Source organism: Geotrypetes seraphini, chromosome 2, assembly GCF_902459505.1.
Source record: "Geotrypetes seraphini chromosome 2, aGeoSer1.1, whole genome shotgun sequence".
NCBI lineage: Eukaryota > Metazoa > Chordata > Amphibia > Gymnophiona > Dermophiidae > Geotrypetes > Geotrypetes seraphini.
Genome location: NC_047085.1, coordinates 522,959,113 through 522,979,593, shown reverse-complemented (window position 1 = coordinate 522,979,593; position 20,481 = coordinate 522,959,113). Strand labels below are relative to the sequence as shown.

Genomic DNA, 20,481 nt, shown 5'->3' with positions numbered 1-20,481 from the left:
ATGAGCAGAGCCACCTTCTGTGCCACCAGAGAACTCTTGATTCCCCCCTGACAATTGGCATAGGCCACTGTGGTGGCATTGTCCAAGAGAACCCGGACCGACTTGACCGTCAAGAAGGACCAGCAGGCTAACACTGCCACACGGATGGCTCTGGTCTCCAGAACATTGATCAACCAAGCCTTCTCCTCCAGGGACCAACTGCCCTGCGCAGAGCCACCCAGACACTGAGCTCCCAAGTCGAGGAGACTGGCGTCCATGAGAAGCACCGTCCACTGGGGCTGATCCAGACTCACCCTTTGCACTAGATGGGAGATCTGAAGCCACCAACGAAGACTGTAGCGAGCCAACCCCCAGAGAGGAACCGGTAAGTCCAGACTGTGCCTCTATGGCGACCGCCTGCTGGTCAACACTCGTGAGGGCGTACTGGAACCACTCCTTTGAGATCTAGCAATCTTTGAAGGGTCTGGCGAAAAACCTCCTTCTTCCATGCCAGTTCCATGCCACGTGAGAAGGAGAAACTAGAAAATGATCCAGCAAGGAGTGGGCGAATTCCAGAGCATAACCATCCCAAATCACCTCCAAGACCCACTGATTGGACATGATCAGTCCCACTGTGGAAAGAACTGCCCACTGTGGAAAGAACTTGCATTGAGTAGTCATTGAGTGGGACGGGCAGTAGGAGAACCAGCGGAGGGACTCACAGCACCCCAACGGGCCCCCACCCCCCGAAAGGACTGCATGCACTGAAAGAAAGAACCCCAGGAAGAATCAGAGGTTGGGAAGGAAGCAGTCCTCCGAACAGGGCGGTATCTGTGGAACTCACGCCACCGGATGAGCATGGACCTCAGGCAGGCGGGTCACTTTAGATTCCGTCAGAGTCTGAAACAACTTATCCAAATCCTCTCCAAACAAAAAGGAACCCCAAAAGGGAATTTGTGAGTTTAGTCTTGGACGTTGCATCCGCTGCCCAAGCACAAAGCTACAAGGTAAGACGCGTGGCCACACCGAAAGACATGGATTTGCCAGACATCCACAACAAGTCATAGAGGGCGTCCGAGAGGTAAGTGGCAGCCATCTCAATCTTAGCCACTTCCTGATCTACCAAGGACCAGTCATCAGACTCACGTTCAAGGATACGCTCGGCCCACCGAAACATGGCCCGAGCCACCAGACCACCACAAATGGCTACCAGGACACCCAAGGCAGAGACATCAAAATTCTGCGTTAGGAGGGTCTCCAACTTACGCTCCTCAGAGTCCCGTAAGGCAAAAACATCCTCTACGGGCATCGTATGCCGCTTAGCAATAGCTGAGACCACAGCGTCCACCACAGGTGACTTAAAAGTATCCTGATTCCGCTCCGGGATGGGATACAGATGAGCCATGGAGCGCGCAAACCGTAAAGGCACCTCCGGCATCTTCCAATGCACCAGGACAATATCACGAATATCCTGATGTATGGGAAAGGAGAGGGATGCAGTGTGGATCCCCCATGAGGGTCCACCACTCGAGAGGTCTCCTGTGGCACCACCTCACAGCTCCACACTTAGGAGAGCTGCTCAATCAAAAAAGACTTTTCCTCTCTCTGTTAAATCCTAACTCAAGTTTGCGGTCTAACACCAGCTCTGGCAGGATACACGTTTCAAATCTGACATATTGTAATCAAAAAACAGAAAATATAATTAGTTTTTCTACCTTTTGTTGTTTGGTCATTATTCAAATCTTGTTAGTCTCAGGCTCTGGTTGTCTTCTGATAACTTGCTTGCCAGGGTCTCCTTCTTTCTTCTTTCTTCTTTCTCCATGCTAACCATCCATCTGCCATCTCTGTCCTCCCCTTCCGTTTCCCTTCCCTCCCCAGGAGATCTGCCATCTTTCCTTTTTTTTGTCTCCATCCACAGATCCACCTTTTCTTAACTACCCTTTCATCCAGCATCTCTCCCTCCTTCCCCACCACTCCAGGGTCCACCATCTCTCCCTTTCTTTTCCTAACTACCCTCCTATCCAGTATCTATATCCCCCTCCACACCATCCCATGTGTCCAACTTCTCTCCCTTTCTGTTCCTTCCCTCCCTAAATCCCATTGTCCATCATCTCTCTCCCTCTCCTCTATTTTCAGACCCATTATTTCTTCCCCCCCAAAAAAAATCTGGCATATGCACGTCTCTTTGAACCCCCCCTTCCCTCCCTCCCTCCATGCACTTCTACACCAGGGCCCCCCTCCCCTAAAGGTCTGTCCCCCATGAAGGTGAAAAGTATGTCCTGGACATATGGATGATTCAACTGGACTCTACAGATCTAGATTTTCACTTGTGTATGCTGGACACCCTGCTGGAAACTACAGACATATTTTCCTATAGCCAGGCCCAGACTGTTTGCAAAGCTAACAATGATGTTCTTGTTTCCCTGCTGGGAGAATATCCCTTCAAGGTTATGCTGATCTGTTATCACTGCTATATGACTTCATAGACTTCATATGCCAGACACCCTACAAAGCCATAAAACTTTTATAATGAGCAAGGAGCTTTGCTCATGTGGGTGTAACGAGATGAAAGAACTTGGTACCAAACCATGGGTTTGCTGTCTCCCAACCAAGCTATGGGAACCAGACAGCTGGATTGTGGAAAGGCTATCTCGTTGACAACTTTTCATCTTACAAGGACACCAACTCGAATATGCAATGAATTGTAACACCTCTAATTAGCAGCTGCATGTCTCCGTGCTGAAAGAATAAAGTTCAGCAACAGTTCTCTGTTTCTGTAAGGCCCCCCCTTTTACTGGGGGGAGGTGTGGAGGTGAGAGAGAGGTGTGGACGAAAGGGAGGAGTTAGTTATACAATATTTTTTGTACCAATAGGGAATTACATAACCAGAATTCGGGGATGGACTTTCTTGGAACAAAGGAAGAATTGCTCTGTATAAAAAACACGTGTATTCTAGGTAAAGCCATAGAGATTCACTTACTTATGCTACGGGGAACTGCTAGCCCCCTGCTAAGCATATGGGTGCAAATTCTTCTCTCCATTGCATATTCTGAACTGACAATACATTTTTTAGATATGTCTTTGCTGCTGTAATACTGTAAGTTTTTATACTAACAATAAACAAATATTGTCTGTTTTGGAAGATACAATGCCGTCTTGTAGTTATTCCAATGAGGTAAACTAAGCAGCCTTTTATCTCAAAGGTCTGCACCTCCCCCTGAAGGCCTGCACCCCACCCCTAAAGGCCTGTGTCACCATCCCTGAAGGCCTGTTTCCCCCATTGAAGTAAAATAACTTATAGCATGGCAATAATAAACCTTAGATAAGTAAAGCCTTAAAAGAGCACTTATCTTTCTATGTGAGATAAAGCGGCAGGAAATTAATTCTGCTCACACCCCGCTTTATCTCACATAGAAAGATAAGTACTCTTTTAAGGCTTTACTTATCTAAGGCTTATTATTGCCTGTTTTGCACATTTTTCAACTGCAATTTGCACAAAAATAATTGCTATTTGCACTGCTTGGATATACGGTATAAAAAGTTTAAAAGAAAAAGTTATAATTTTAGAAATTTAAATTATTGAGTAGATGAATTTTGACGAAATAAGTCATTCATAGAAATTTTACAAAAACACGATGAATTAAGTCTTTTAAAATAATAACATGAAGGTTTTTTAGATCCATGAAAGATATCCACACCCAATTCCTTAAAGGAATGATAACATTATGATCCTTGGAGTGGCAATTCTGAGATCTTTTCCTTCATTTAATATTATTATTTAATAAGAAGTTCTCTCTTCAATTATATTAATGTTTTTGTGGACTTGGTTAATCTGTGGTTAATTTCTCTCTCCCTGCTTCCCCACCACCGCAGCAACAGGACCAGTCGAGGCGAATACAGCGACTGCACAATGACCGGCCTAGAAGTCTTCCCCCCAACGTCAATTCTGACGTCAGAGAGGAAGTTTTCGGACAGCCAGGCAGCGATTGGCTGGCCTGGAATTTCCACTCCGACCTCAGAAAAAGGGACAAAATTACATTGAAAATGGGGAAAGCAGAACAGACACAACTGCATCCATGCGTGCAGAAGGAAAAAACTGTAGAGGGCACTAAACTGAACAGTAAATAGACCAGCGGCAGAGTGAAAAATCCGGAATGGATTCCTTCTGCAACCATGCGGCTAAAGGGAAATAACCCTACTGTCACCTATTGCACTGGAACAGAAAATCAGTAACTCAGCCCTGTGCCTGAAGAAAATGCAGTCCTTACCTAGAGACTTCAGGATCTCATAATTCTCCTTCATCACCTCCCGGTGAAGCTCCTTCTGCCCTTCATCTAAATACTCCCACTCCTCCTGGGAGAAGGCGACGGTGATGTCCTCAAACGTCACCTGCTTCTGAAACATAAACCAGAAACTCACTCAGGGACACGAGGAAACACTCCGAACGCATTAGAGTTCAGCTGGATGTACTCTTCTGATAGCTTTGCTTTGGCACTGTAAGTTTGCAGGCTCAGGGTTCTAAGCTGGAGGTCAAACTAGCTGACCTTTCCTGCTCTGGGCCTCTCAAAGACTGGTATTGTCATGGTAATAGTGTCTTTTAGGCTCCCTTAAAGTTCTAATCTATATATGTAAAACATTTGAAATTAAATACAAATCATTCTCTCACACATCATTCATAGGGATCCCTTCACACACAACACGGTTTATTGCATTCATAAGATACATATAACTATCTCTATTCAAAAATGTGAAACCCTATATCTTCCACAAGCCAGACTGAGAGGTCTGCTATTAATTAGAGCCATGAAATCAAGGCGGGAAACTGCACAAAGATGCAGAGAGGACAGAGAGAGACAGAAAACAAGATGGAGTCATTAATACCTCTATATATATATACTAGTCTTTAAGCCCGTTAGATTAACGGGTGCTAGAACATATGTGTGTGTGTCTGTCTTTTTTTCTCTCTCTCTCCTTAGCCGCTTTCTTTCTTTCTGCCTTTCTTTTTCCTTGGCTGTCCATCACCACCCCTTGCCTGCTCCCCCTGTCCATTTTCCCTTCCTTTTACCTCCACTGTGTCCACCACCACCCCTTCACTGCTCTCCTTATGCAGCAGCAGCCCTTCTCCCTTTGTTTTACCTCCCCCCTGTCCAGCAGCACCTCTTTCCTTCTCCCCCTGTCCAACATTAGTCCTCCGTTCTTTTTTCTTCACCTCCCCTGTCCATCAGCATCTCTTTCCTTCTCCCCCTGTCCAGCAGTAGGCATCCCTTCCTTTTTTATCCTCCCTCCTCCTTCTTATCCCTATGATACTCTTACCTTGCTCTGCCCCTGATCAGAGGTTCCCGACAGCTGCCCAGTTGCACCCATTGGAAAAGTTCCCACTGCCGCATCCCGCACCCCTCCTGACGCGGCTCCCGCTGTCCTTTCTGTCTGTCTCTGTCCCTGGCCCCCTTTGCCTGTCTGTCTTTCTGTGTATCTCCCTGACCCTGTGTCTTTCTTCTTTCCTTTCTGTCTCCCTTCCTCCCTCTGTCTGTCTGTCCAAAGCAGCATTCCATCCCCCTCCCCCCACACCAGTTCCCTGTGCACCTGCCCCTGTGTCTTTCTTATTTTCTTTGTGTTTCCCTTCCTCTCTCTGTCTGTCCAAAGCAGCATTCCATCCCCCTCCATTTCCCTCCCCCCACACCAGTTCCCTGAGCACCTGCCCCTGTGTATTTCTTATTTTCTTTGTGTTTCCCTTCCTCTCTCTGTCTGTCTGTCTGTCCGTCCAAAGCAGCATTCCCTTCCCCTCCCCCCCCCACCAGTTCCCTGTGCAGCAGCATTAGCGTTTCCTCTACCCGCCCCTGTCCCTTCCCCTTCCCCTTCCCGCGGGCCGGACTACAAAGGTGGTGATTCCAGCAGCGCTTTTATCAGTCTCCACACGCTGCTTCGGGCCCTTCTGCCCTGATTTACTCTGGCACGTCTCTGATGACATCATCAGAGACGCGGCAGAGCAAATCAGGGCAGTAGAAGGGCCCGAAGCAGCGTGTGGAGACTGATGTACACGCTGCTTGAATCGCCATTCGGACCCGCGGGAAGAGAAGGGGGTGGGCGGCAAAGGAGAAACGGAGATCGGCGGCGGCGACAGGAGAAACGGAGAACGTCGTCTGGCTGCGGTCCGGCTTGTGGAGGCGATCGGGTGGTGACGTATTCGCGCGCATGCGCACTCCTTCGGCCACAGACCAGCGCACGGAACACGAAAATAGGACTGCGCATGCGCGAGTTAGCCTTTTATTATATAGGATATATATATTATATATACAGTTGCGTACCTAGGGTATGTGGCACCCGGGGCCCATAATTTTTTGACACCCCCCCCCATGTAAAAAAATATTTTTTGTAATAACCATGAAACTGAATAAATAGTCATAATAGAAACAAGCAGTGAAAATTTTCTTTTATTGAACCTCATATATGTAACCATTATTCCAAACATACCATAACATAACATAAATTATGTCTGAATTGTCATGACATCAGAAGTACATATGGAGTAGTTGCAGGTGATGCTTGGGTCAGTTCTGATTGTGTTAGTTCGGTTTTATTTTTTTTTTTAATAGAAGGGTTTTTATTTCTTTTTTGAAGATTTTGTAGTTTGTGGTCGAGGTCAATAGGTTGTAGAGTTGGGGGTCGAGTGTTGCAGCTCGAATGGCTAGGAGGTTGTCGAACAGTTTTTTTCTTTTGACGTTTTTGGTTGGAGGGTGTGTGAATGGTGCGTGAGTTCTCCTATGTCTGGTTGAGGTGGATTGAATTATTTAGCTGAAGAAATTAGTTAACCCCCCCATTCCACACACATTAATTCTCTTCCATTTTTGTTCTCATTATAAAAAACACTGATAAGTTCTCAGAAAAAAAATACATTAAAATAAGAAGTGAAAACAAAGACCCCTACAGATGAGAACATAACATAAGAATAGGTCAGACCAATGGTCCATCATGTCCAGTAGCCCTTTCTCGTGGAAGCCAATCCAGGTCACTAGTACCTGGTCAAAACCCAAAGAGTAGCAACATTCCATGCTACCGATCCAGGGCAAGCAGATGTTTCCCCCATGGCTTACATCTTTCTTCAATGAACGTCGCAACATAGTCTGTGTAAACAATACTACTTCTGCAGCTACTACACAATCCTACGGTGTCCCTCAAGGTTCGATCCTATCCCCACTACTATTTAACATTTTTCTAACTCCTCTCCTTACACTAGCCCAATCCATAGGATTTACTATTTTCACATATGCTGACGATATTCAACTTCTCCATCCTATTAACACATCAAACATTTCTGATATAAAAGAAATTAATAACAAATTAGACATTATCTACGATTGGTTATTTACTAATAAACTCTCTCTTAACCTAGATAAATCTCGAAGTATGCTATTATCTATCAAAACTACGGAATCCTTATTAGGTAACATTTCTATCAAATCTACACCAATTCAAATAGATACCAGAATAAAACTTTTAGGCGTCATTATCGACAGAGATCTTACCTTCCATGATCACATTAGCTCAGTTATCAAAACCTGTTTCTATAAATTACGTATCATCCGATCTGTAACTTCTATCTTAGAGACCAGCTCAATCACTATCCTGATTCATTCCTTAGTAATCTCCCATTTAGATTACTGCAATTCACTCCTCAACGGTCTACCCCAAAAAGAAATCCGACGCCTTCAACTAATACAAAACACGGCAATAAAACTTATCTATAAACTAGGCAAATATGATCATGTAACTCCCCTTTTCAAAAATGAACATTGGCTTCCCATCACTCACCGTATCACCTATAAAATCATCATCCTAACCTTTAAAATTAAACTCTCTCATCTTCCCCTATTTCTAGATAAACTCCTCATTCCTCATAGTTCCCCACGTACATTAAGATCAACAGATCAAAACCTATTATTCATCCCATCCATAAAAGAATTTTACAATACACGAAAAGTAAATTTTGCAGTAACTGCCCCAACCCTCTGGAACTCCATACCACTGTACCTCCGCAACGAGCCACGAATTGACAAATTTAAGACAGGACTAAAAACCTTCCTCTTCCGCGATGCATTTAATATCATATAGAGTCTCACTTATTCCCTCTTTTGCAAACATTAAATAGCTCTGATATTATGACCCCCCCTCATGTTTTATCCTAACCCCACTGTCACCTTTTTCTATCTCCAATATGTAACTTTTAACCTTCCCTCCCTTCCACCCTCACTTTCCAGTTTGTCTTGTAATGTTATTTATGTTCACACAATACTATTAAATTAATTATATATATACTTTTTTGTTATTTTTTTTCTTTTCTATCCTGTAATCTTAATGTAAACCAGCTAGATATTAATTTGATGGTTGGTATATCAAAATCAATAAACTTGAACTTGAACTTGATGTCTTAATAACAGACTGTGGACTTTTCCTCCAGGAATTTATCCAAACCTTTCTTAAAACCAGCTACGCTATCTGCTTTTACCATAACTTCTGGCCACTTCATTTTTAAGCTGAGATCTTTCCTTCCAAACAGAGACTTTGCTAGATGTCAAATACAGCACAAGGTAACTTCACACGGACTTAGCTGTGCAGAAAATGTGAATCTCCTCATACACCCATCATATAGTGCAAAAATGTGCAAAGGTCTGGTTTTTTCTTTCGATCACTACATAGACTAATGCCACACAAGCAGCGCTGTTACAAACATATTCTGTAGGTCAGTGCTAAGGTTAACAAAGTTTCCTTCCTTGGACCAGAAGGAGATACTGACAAACCACTGTAAGAGATCCCAAAACAACTACCCAGGAACAACACCCAAAGATCCACTCAGTGTGTGAATCAGTTGAGTGGAGTGGACTAACTGGGGGGTGGAAATGGGCCCGGAGTTTGCTCAACAGAATTTCCCAGATCACCTCTTCCTCTCAACACATTGACACGCTGCCGCCACCACCACTAGAAACACCTCACCGGGTAGGCCAGCAATGCTATAAACTTTATAAAACACATTATTATATTTTCTTATAAAGCACATATTTTAACTGAACTCTCTGACATCCTCAGCCTTTCCATTCATAAAAATAGAAGGAAGAAAAGTTCCCATTTCCTGCTGTCTCATGTCCCTGGCCTATACAATATTTTTCTTCTGCAGAGTGCAGACCCTTCAAAAATCTGACCAAATCCTCATTTCACTTGCATTATAAAGTACTGAGGACGACATTTCTCCCCAATCCCAGGTCCTAAAGTCTAAGACAGTAGTGCAAACTAGTGCTACCAGATTCAGGAAAAAAAATTTCGATTCGATTCAGCCTATTGAATTGGTTTATCGATTCGATTTTCCTGCCCAATTGGGTGTTTTTTTCAAACATCCTGGTGGGTTTATTTTACAGCTTTTTCACCCCCCCCCCTTTGGCTTCTCCTAACCACACTGGCGCTGTGGTGTAAATAAAATAAAGAAACAAAAGGACTTTTCCTCTCTCTGTTAAATCCTAGCTCACGTTTGCGGTCTAACACCAGCTCTGGCAGGATACACATTTCAAATCTGACATATTGTGATCACAAAACAGAAAATAAAATTAGTTTTTCTACCTTTTTGTTGTCAGGTTATTTTTCAAATCTTGTTGGTCCAAGGCTCTGGTTGTCTTCTGATAACTTGCATGCCAGGGTCTCCTTTCTTCTTCTTTCTCCATGCTAACCATCCATCTGCCATCTCTGTCCTCCCCTTCCGTTTCCCTTCCCTCCCCTGGATGTCTGGCATCTTTCCTTTTTTTGTCTTCCTCCACAGATCCACCTTTTCTTAACTATCCTTTCATCCAGTATTCATTCTTTCATCGAAACTGGACTCCTGTAATTCATTATTTAAAGACATTACTCAGAAACAATTAATTCAAATACGGCACTAAAAACCAAGAAATATGATCATGTAATGCCATTCATTGGTTGCCAATTCCTCACTACATCTCCTATAAAATTGCTCTTCTATCATTAAAGATTGGTCAAACTCACTTTCCTCTCTTTTTAGACAGATTAATACCCGGTTCCAGCCCTGGAGCCGTACGTTCGAGTAACCCAGATCTCCTCACTAAAACTCATTGGCACCAGAAGTAACGAGATCTTTCCAGCTATGGAATTCGCTCCCGACTCATCGTAGAGAGGAATCCACAGTAGAAAAATTCCAGAGTTCCCTGAAAACCTCTCCCTACCTCAGAGCGCTCAATCTTTCAACTTCTTCTCTTCTCATCAGAAATTCTCTCTCTTGTGGAGTCTCAACCCATCCTTTTTCCTCTTTATTCTTCACTTTTCCTGTTCATTTTCGGGTCCAAAGTTTGCATTTCTTGATGGTCTCGTATCCCTTATTTTTATGATGATGTCCATGGCTTAGAATGAAAGATTGGGTTTCTTACCTCTGCTTATCTTCCTTCTTGTATAGCTTCTCTGGATGCTGAACGGATGGGTTCTTGTATCTCTATTAGCTTCACGGCAACTAAAAGATCCCTCCCCTTTGGGCTACCTGCCCGGGAGCTTCCTGTCTTGCTTCAGTTAGTAGAAAAGCCAGGTAGACCTATGACAACAGGAAACAGAAGAAAAGAGAGAGAGGGAACTCCCGCTACCAGTTAAATTCTGCTCAATATCGTATTATACCAAAAACTATGGCAAACAATGGCCAACTGGAAATAAACAGAGAATGCAACAAACTCAGGAAAATCCTAGAACAGGGACACAGCCTGAAGATCAGAAGGGGCACCCCCCGCTCCCCCGGGGAACCCCCACCAATTCTTAAACTCAACAAAGGGGAATACGCATGAATTATTATTAATTTTTTTTAATGTAGTGAGGCTAGTCAAAAACATAAATCCAGCTTACCAGGTACTGAAGAGGCGACGTGCGAATCGGACAAAAAACAGATGGGCTTGTGTTTAGCATCTAGAGAAGCTATACAAGATGGAAGATTAGCAGAGGTAAGAAACCTAATCTTTCATTCTTGTACAAGCTCTCTGAATGCTGAACAGATGGGATGTGCAATGCTGTCCTAAAACGCAGGGAGGCCCGATGAGCCCGCCGCAAGAACAGAAACACCAAAGACCGTATCACCCATAGCTGCCATATCAAGCCTGGAAAACCTGAAAAAGGGATGAAGGGAAGGCCACAGGGCCTCCAGACAAGTCTCCACAGGCGAGACCGCATGAGATTCAGCCCACAAGGAAGACATTCCACAGGAGAGTGAGCCTCCACCCCAAGGGGAGGCTTCATCTTTACCGCCATATAGGCTGCGGAATTAGCCGCTCACATCCACACGAAAGAGAAGTCTCAGAAGCAGGCTGACCCCGACATGCAGGGCCCGCCAGGACAAACAAATGGGCCAACAGACATGACAATGAAGCCGACAGCACAGTGCGCAGCTGCCGCTAAGAGAGCGAATAGAATGCTAGGTATAATCAAGAAAGGTATTACAACCAGAACGAAAGAAGTTATCCTGCCGCTGTATCGGGCAATGGTGCGTCCACATCTTGAGTACTGCGTCCAGTATTGGTCACCGTACCTTAAGAAGGATATGGCATTGCTCGAGAGAGTTCAGAGGAGAGCGACACGACTGATTAAGGGGATGGAAAGCCTTCCATACGCTGAGAGATTGGAAAAACTGGGACTCTTTTCCCTAGAAAAGAGAAGATTAAGAGGGGATATGATAGAGACTTACAAGATCATGAAGGGCATAGAGAGAGTAGAGAGGGACAGATTCTTCAAACTTTCAGAAAATAAAAAAACAAGAGGGCATTCGGAAAATTTGAAAGGGGACAAATTCAAAACAAATGCTAGGAAGTTCTTCTTTACACAACGTGTGGTGGACACCTGGAATGCAATTCCAGAGGACGTTATAGGGCAGAGTACGGTACTGGGGTTTAAGAAAGGTTTGGACAAATTCCTGCTGGAAAAGGGGATAGAGGGGTATAGATAGAAATTTACTGCACAGGTCCTGGACCTGTTGGGCCGCCGCGTGAGCGGACTGCTGGGCGCGATGTCTGACCCAGCGGAGGCATTTCTTATGTTCTTATGTTCTTAAGTCAGTAGTGGCCCCTAGGTATCTCAAAAGACGATGCCAGATAGCCAGAGACCGCAGAACACAGACCCGAGACGTGGAACCTGAAGGAACAAAGGCCGGCAATCGAACTCCCTGGTGTATGTGGAAAGAAGAAACCACTTTCGGAAAAAAAGAAGGCACAGTCCTCAAAATCACTGCCGACTCTGACACGGAGAAAAGCATCTCTGCACGACAAAGCCGGAAGCTCTGACATTAGCCGTGTAGAAGTGACCACCACCAGGAAGACGGTCTTAATGGTAAGATCTTTCAGCGAGATCGTATCCAGGGGTTCATAGGGCGGAAGAGTCAGAGAGCTTAGGACCAAATTCAGGCTCCACAACGGGCAAGGCCGTCATAAGGGAGGCCCCAGCCTCCACGCAAGAACCGGACAACAGCCGAGTGAGAAGCTAGAGAACCCCTGAACGAAGAGGGACCCAAACTTGAGAGGCCTGCAAACTGAACACGTAGAGAGGAGTCTGCCAGACCCTACCTGAGGCCAGCCTGCAGGAAGTCCAGAACCGGAGCCAGTGACGAAACCAAAGAGTCCAACCGGAGCCCCACACACCAAGCCGAAAACACCCCCAGGCGTTCGTATAGGCCGAGACCGGTGATTTCCACTTGCATTGCAGGAGTGTGGCAATAACCGCAGAGCAATAACCTCTGGCCATCAAGGCTGTCCGCTCAAGCGCCAGGCTGCAGGACTAAAGCAATCCAAATCTTGAAGTGCAAACTGACCCTACGAGAGGAATCGCCGATGGCGAGGAAGACGCAGACCATTCCCAGAGCTCAACCTCACAAGGTCTGCGTACCAATGTCGTCTGGGCCAGTGCGAAGCCACAAGGATCACCGGGCCCCTGTGCAAGGGGACACCAGGCGCAAAATCACCCTATCATGGACCACGTAAGAAAAACGCACAGTAGGACCTCTGTGGGCCAAGATTGAACCAGAGTGTCGAGTCTGACGCTGCCGACCTCTCGTCGACGGCTGAAGAATCTGTCCGCCTTCCTGTTCACTAGGACACCATCAGATCGAATGAGCGAAAACCAGCCCGGATAGGGACCATGCCCCCTTGTTCAGAGATTGACAACTGAGGAAGTCTTCCCGAATGTTGTCGACACCGGCCACATGATAAAGCCAAGTGATGACATGCCGCCCATGGAAAGAGCATCTGAGCCTTCAATCCCAGCCGGGGACTCTTTGCGACCCCTGACGGCAGACATAGGCAACAGCCATCGCATTGGCTGAGAACACACAGACAGCCGTCCTGTGGAGATACAGTTGGGACCGTAGCGAAGCTAACCAATTGCTCGTAGCTCCGGCCAATCGATCGATCATCAGCTCTCTCTGACGCAGACCACTACCTGTCCAGAGGCCTTGTAGCGGGAAGGACATGCAAACTGCTCCCCAACCCCTCCATCCGAGGGCAAGGAGGTACGTTTGAACCACCGCTAAATCCACCCATGGCAGGACTAGGCGCATGGAAAATTCTGAAGCCATGGGATACAATTTAGCCATGGCCCTAGCGCACTTCAGGGGACCCTCATGGGCCCCCCAACCTCCAAGAGCATTTCAGCGTTCTGGGAATCCCCGAGACCCGCTAGGCTAGTCACGCAGCGAGACCCGTCTAATTGCAGTGCGACAGCAACGGCTTAGAAAGTGATGCAGGTACCACAACAATAGCGGGAAGTTGCTGCTGATGTTCAGGCATATCAGCAAGGATCAGATTGACATGCTGGAATCCAAAGGCTGTACAGACTGCCGCACCGCAGTCTGAAAGGAAGACACAAGCATAGCCCGATTTCTCATGAAGGCCTGAGACAACATATCCACAATGTCCGGCAGAAAATAGTCCTCGGCGGTCTGAGCCGATCAGCGGGACTCAGATTTGAAATTGTTTGAAGATCGATGAGACTTTCCCTGGAATTGCGCCTGCATTTATGCGACAATGCCCTCCTCGCACAATTGCGGCATCCCAGACGCTGGAATCACAACTCTGGTGGCAACGGAGGAAGGCAAGTCCTTTCCGGAGTAGAGAGTTGCGCGGGCACAGAAATCCCACCCGTCTCCACCCGTCCCCGCCAAAGTCCCACCCGTCCCCGCGAGGAATCCCCTCCGTCCACGCCCGTCCCTATAAACCACAGAAAGTTATTTCATTTAATTATGCTACTGAATTAAAGGCTCTGGTAGAAACCCATTTAAAAATAAGCAAAAAGACTTTATTAATTTGGAAATATTAATTGGGAAGAATATATGCTTTGTAAACGGATTTCTACCAGAGCCTCTAATGTTTATAAATTTTTATCAACACAACTAATATACTACTTTATCCTGAAGCAAAAAAAAAAAAAAGAATTTTTTTCCTACCTTTGTTGCCTGGTTTCTGCTTTCCTCATGTTCTCATTCAATTCCTTCCATCCACTGTCTCTCTTCTCTCTGCGTCTTCCATTTGCTCTGTTACTGTGCCTCTCCCTTTCTCCCCCCTCCCAAATTGGTCTGGCATCCATCTTCTTCCCTCCGCTCCCCCCATAGTCTGGTATCTCTGTCTTCTTCCCTGCCAGCATCTTCTCCCCACTCTCTCTTCCCCATTTCCTTTCAGGGTCCTTCACCCCCCCATCTTCCCCATGTCCTGTCAGGCAGCATCCTTCTCCCCCCTCTGCCTTCCACATATGCTTTCAGTGTCCTTCTCCCCCATGTCCTTTCAGTGTCCTTCTCCCCCCCCCATCTTTCCCATGTCCTTTCAGTGTCCTTCTCCCCCCCCATCTTCCCATGTCCTTTCAGCGTCCCTCTCCACCCCTTTGTCTACCTCATGTGCTTTCAGCATCCTTCTTCCCCCTCTGTCTTTCCCATGTGCTTTCAGCGTCCTTCTCCCCCCTCTGTCTTCCCCATGTGCTTTCAGCGTCCTTCTCCACCCCTTTGTCTTCCCCATGTCCTTCAGCATCCTTCTCCCCCCTCTGTCTTCCCCATGTCCTTCAGCGTTCTTCTCCCCCCTCTGTCTTCCCCATGTCCTTCAGCGTTCTTCTCCCCCCTCTGTCTTCCCCATGTCCTTTCAGTGTCATTCTCCCCCCCCTGTTTTCCCCATGTCATTTCAGCGTCCTTCTCCCCCCTGTCTTCCCTATGTCCTTTCAGCGTCCTTCTCCACCCCCCCCTGTCTTCCCCATGTCCTTTCAGCGCCTTCTCCACACCTTTGTCTTCCCCATGTCCTTTCAGGGTCCTTCTCCCCCCTCTGTCTTCCCCATGTGCTTTGCTTCCCCATGTGCTTTGCTTAAGCCCTCCCTCCGACGTCAGCGCTGACATCGGGAAGACTTCCGTTCGGCTGTGTGCTGCGGCAGGGCAGGTAAGGAGAAGGAGACTAGCCTCCCAGCTCGAGTGCGATCCAACCCCTTGACCCTAGGGGGATTCCCGTGAACCTACGGGTCGTCCCCATGGGATCCCTGCGATCCAAAGGGGGAACCGCGGGATTCCTGTCGTCCCCGTTCCCGTGCAGCTCTCTACTCCGGAGGAGGAAAGTGCGGAATCCACACACCAGATATGCCCCCGACGGGCCTCGGCGTACAGAATATGCGACTGCGCAACCGGAAGCCATCCACCAGATTTACAGCATGAATCCATGCCATCCTGTCCTGAGGTGGCCATCTGTGAAGTTTGGAACAAAAACGATGCTTCTAAGTCAAAAAAATATAGTTTTAAAAACTTTAAAGAAAATCCAAGATGGCCACCACTGGTGTCAATTTTGACATATAAATGGCCGTTAAACACAGAAAAACGCTAAAAATGGAGATTTTAGGATTTTACGAGTGGGGGGGACATGCAGGGAAACCCCTCCAAAACCCCAATTTGAGGACCGCCCAAAATCGGCAAACTCTGTGACTCACAGACCCCACAGAGACATGTGCAATCAGGAGCTGATTAAACTGGAATTTCAGATCTTCTGGCCGCCTCAACTTCCCACCTCAGATCACAACCACCAGGACCCCTCAGGGAAATCAGGGAAGACACGCGGCGCGGTTCAGATCCCGGCTTACTACCCCTTTGCGGACGAACCAGGGGAGAGATGGCTCCCGAACTGAACCGAACCGATTCAATCTGCAGGCTGTCCAGAGGGCTTACTGCACTTTCAGGCTTACAGAGCACCCTCCAGAAGCAGACAAACGTGAACATGCCTGCGATCTCCCACCGAACGATCACTAGACTAGAAAGTGAAAACAAATCAGGAGCAGAATTAACTGAGATGAAACCTAGCAGTGAAGCTGCAGGAACAAACTGAGCAAGACAGGAAGCTCCCGGGCAGGTAGCTAATAGCCATACAAGATCCCATCCGTTCAGCATCCATATTCTTCTGCTTGGCATTGCCTGGCACTGCATCCCCTTCTGCCCACCTCCTGCCAGTCCCTCTCCTACCTGCTCAGCCATCCTCCTGCCCTTCTCCGCAGCACCAGCTCCAGCCTTGGCTCCTAATGGAGGGAAAAGAGACAAAGGCAGGAAAAAGAAGAGGGATCTGTATCTCCCCCCTTCACTCCTCCCCCAATCTGACCAATCAGTGCCAGAGAGTTGAAAGACCACCTCCTCCTGACTCCACCCACATGAGCATTCTCCCATTCTATGCCTTCCTAGGAGCATTCTGTTTTTGACCAATCCTAAGGTGGAATGCACATTCCAATCAGTGTCATAGGGTGTCATATTGTCCCTCTGTCTCCTCCTTCAGGAGTCCTTTGACCAATCAGTGGAAGGGGCGGAGTCTGATACTGACTGGGTCTCCCTCTCTTCCTGACACATGAGAGCAGAGAGAGGAAGCACCAACTCCCTCTTTATCTGAGACACAAACCGCTGCTGCCACCTCTGGCACATTTTTATATTTGTGTTTTGTATAATTTCAGATGTCTCATGCAGTTTTCGACCCTTCCCGTTGGGGTTATGGTGAATTGCAATTGGGCTCACCGATCACAGGGATATTTTGACACAATTATTTGAGATAACTGAGCAGCATGAAGCTTATAGTTTGGTGTGCATCACTGTTGAATTTTTAAAGAAAGAAGGAAAGAAAACGGAATTATATAAGAGTTTAAGGCTTGACTGTGCAGGGAATTATTTTTGTAAAATCATGTTTTGTTATGTGACTGGCATTATTTAGACTTTAATTTCTATGAATGAATAGAATGAAAATGATATAAAATTACTTGCTTGTTTTTATGTGTGCGCGCTGAAGGAAAGTGGAGAGAGAGTGGGCTGAGGACACTGAAGGGAAATGGGGAAGAGAGAGTGGGGAGAAGACGCTGATTTATAAATTGATAATTGTACAGAATATTGTTTCTTTTCATACTTTAATATAATAAGTTCAGTATAAAACTATTTGAGGCTTGTGTGGATGGGATCAGATTTATATATTGGGTCTTTCCCAAAAGGGATTCAATCTGATTCACAAAGTTAACCCAAAAGGGTAAGAGAAAACAATAATTAAATACCTACGTGATATAAATGCACATGAGGCGAGTCTCTTTCATTTGAAAGGAATCTCTGGAATGAGAGGGCATAGGATAAAGCGGTGATAGACTCAGAAAAAACTTTTTTACAGAAAGGGTGGTAGATGGGTGGAACAGTCTCTCAGAAGAAGTGGTAGAGACAGACGTTGTGTCTGAATTCAAGAAGGTGTGCGGATGGGCAGACTGGATGGGCCATTTGGCCTTTATCTGCCATCATGTTTCTATGTTTCCTCAGTAAGATAGAGACCTATTTTGTGGTAACAGAAGTGAACTCTCTCCAGCATCTTGATCTCACTTATGTCTGGGTTATCTGGTATACTGGCAATATTCCCTTTCACTAAAGCATTTATCACACTAAGAATATGAAAATGGTTTCACTTCAGTGTGAATTCTCTGGTGTCTTATGAGGTTATTCATCTGATTAAAGCTTTTACCACACTCAGTACATGTAAATGGTTTCACTCCAGTGTGAATTCTTTGGTGTACTGTGAGTGTTCTCTGATCACGAAAGCTTTTACCACACTCAGTACATGTAAATGGTTTAACTCCAGTGTTAGTTCTCTGGTGTGTTCTAAGGTGTTCTTTATGATTAAAGCATTTATAGCACTCAGGACATGTAAATGGCTTCAGTCCTGTGTGGATTCTATGGTGTGTTGTGAGTTTTGCTTCATCAGTAAAACCTTTACCACATTCAGTACATTTATATGGTTTCACTCCAGTGTGAATTCTCGTGTCTTCTCAGTGTTGCCTTATCATGAAAGCTTTTACCACACTCAGGACATGTAAATGGTTTCATTCCTGTTTGAATTCTCTGGTGTGTTGCGAATGCACTCTTACAACAAAATTTTTTACCACACTCAGAACCTGAAAATGGCTTCACGTCTGTGTGAATGGTCTGGTGTCCTATTAGGCTTACCTTATGTCTGAAGCTCTTTCCACACTCAGAACATAAAAATGGATTTTGTCCTCTATGGATAAGGTTACCATACATCCCATTATGAATAGGACCGTCCCATTTTTGGATCCCCTGTCCTGTTGTCCCCACACACAGCTTCAGGACGCCAAAATGTCCCGTTTTCAGGGACAGCATCCCGAAGCTGTACGCAGGAACATCAGGACAGGCGATCGCTTCCTGTCCCTCACAGTTGCGCCAAAAAAAAGCCTCTTTTTCTGGCCTCTTGCAGCGCTGGAGGAAGGGAGAGAAGGGCAGAGACAAGGGCTGAGTGACGCACATTCTTCAATCCCTTTCAGTGCTGATTGGTCAGAACGGTTCCTGGGGCGGGGAGAGTCATAGAAGGGTCCGCCCTCCAGCTCTGATTAGGAGAGAAAAGAAGGCGTCACTCTCAGCTCCTTCTGCTTCTCATAGCTAGGACAGGAGGAGGAGCCATGCACCCGATTTAACCCCCCCTTTTTGCCGCCACCACTGTTCTCCTTCTTACCTCCCTGCTGCTGCTGGCAATTGCTGCCCAGAAGCCTTCTTCCGGACATCAGTTCTGATGTCGGAGAGGACTTTCCAGGCCAGCCAGGCAGCGATTGGCTGGCCCAGAACGTCCTCTCCAATGTCAAAATTGACGTCTGGAAGAAGGCTTCTGAGTGGCGATTGCCAGCAGCAGCAGCAAGGAGGTAAGAAGGAGAACGGCGGCGGCAGGGGGGGGTGTTAAATCGGGCGATGCAGGGAGTTTTTTTTGCGCGGCAGGGAGGGAAGGAGGTAGGCAGGCTGGTTGGCTTCAGGTGTGGGGATGGGACAAAGTCTTGAAGGCAGTGAGGGGGACATGGAAGGTGGTACTGGGAGCACTAAGAACATGGGAAGGAGGTACTGGGAGCACTAAGAACATGGGAAGGAGGTACTGGGGGCCCTAAGGACATGGGAAGGAGGCACTGGGGGCACTAAGGACATAGGAAGGAGGCACTGGGGGCACTAACATGGGAAGGAGGCACTGGGGCACTAAGGACTTGGAAAGGAGGCACAGGGGCACTAAGGACATGGGAAGGAGGCACTGGGGGCACTGACATGGGAAGGAGGCACTGGGGCATTAAGGATTTGGAAAGGAGGCAATGGGGCACTAAGGACATGGGAAGGAGGCACAGGGGCACTAAGGACATGGGAAAGAGGCACTGGGGGCACTAAGGACATGGGAAGGAGGCACTGGGGCATTAAGGACTTGGAAAGGAGGCACAGGGGCACTAAGGACATGGGAAGGAGGCACTGGGGGTACTCACATGGGAAGGAGACACTGGGGCACTAAGGATTTGGAAAGGAGGCACAGGGGCACTAAGGACATGGGAAGGAGGTACTGGGGGCACTAAGGAAGGAAGCACTTGGGACCCTAAGAACATGGGAAGGAGGCACTGGGGGCACTAAGGACATGGGAAGGAGGCACTGGGGGCACTAAGGACATGGGAAGGAGGTACTGGGGGCACTAAGGAAGGAAGCACTTGGGGCCCTAAGAACATGGGAAGGAGGCACTGGGGGCACTAAGGACATGGGAAGGAGGCACTGGGGGCACTAATGACATGGAAGGAGGTACTGGGGGCACTAAGGAAGGTAGCACTGGGGGCCCTAAGGACATGGGAAGGAGGCACTGGAGGCCCTAAGGACATGGGAAGGAGGCACTGGGGGCACTGACATGGGAAGGAGGCACTGGGGCACTAAGGATTTGGAAAGGAGGCACAGGGGCACTAAGGACATGGGAAGGGGCACTAAAGACATAGGAAGGAGGCACTGGGGGCCCTAAGGACATGGGAAGGAGGCACTGGGGGCACTAAGGGCTTGGGAAGGAGGCACTGGGGGCCCTAAGGACATGGCAAGGAGGCACTAGGGGTACTAGGGACACAGGAAGGGACACTAAGGACATAGGAAGGAGCACTGGGGGCACTAAGGACATAGGAAGGAGGCACTGGGGCACTAAGGACATGGGAAGGAGGCATTGG

At 47.0% G+C, this 20,481-nt stretch overlaps 2 protein-coding genes across 13 annotated transcripts in view; one reads left to right on the top strand and one right to left on the bottom strand.

Annotated features, from left to right (window-relative positions):
* LOC117354717 (zinc finger protein 850-like) overlaps positions 1–20,481 on the bottom strand; it is a 948,741-nt gene that overhangs the window by 57,440 nt on the left and 870,820 nt on the right. For 3 of the 12 annotated variants that reach the window (XM_033932618.1, XM_033932621.1, XM_033932630.1), the window contains exons 1-2: positions 16,472–16,576; positions 4,248–4,374 (exon numbers count right to left, since the gene is read on the bottom strand). In XM_033932618.1, the coding sequence (XP_033788509.1) occupies positions 4,248–4,374; positions 16,472–16,483 (139 nt within the window). In that variant the 5' untranslated portion in view covers positions 16,484–16,576. Of the gene's footprint in view, positions 1–4,247; positions 4,375–10,199; positions 10,344–10,400; positions 10,577–14,437; positions 14,501–16,308; positions 16,328–16,471; positions 16,577–20,481 lie in introns of those variants that run through there. The other 9 variants (XM_033932623.1, XM_033932624.1, XM_033932619.1 and 6 more) reach the window with 7 other exon arrangements.
* LOC117354716 (zinc finger protein 721-like) overlaps positions 1–20,481 on the top strand; it is a 375,536-nt gene that overhangs the window by 270,858 nt on the left and 84,197 nt on the right. The window lies entirely within an intron of this gene.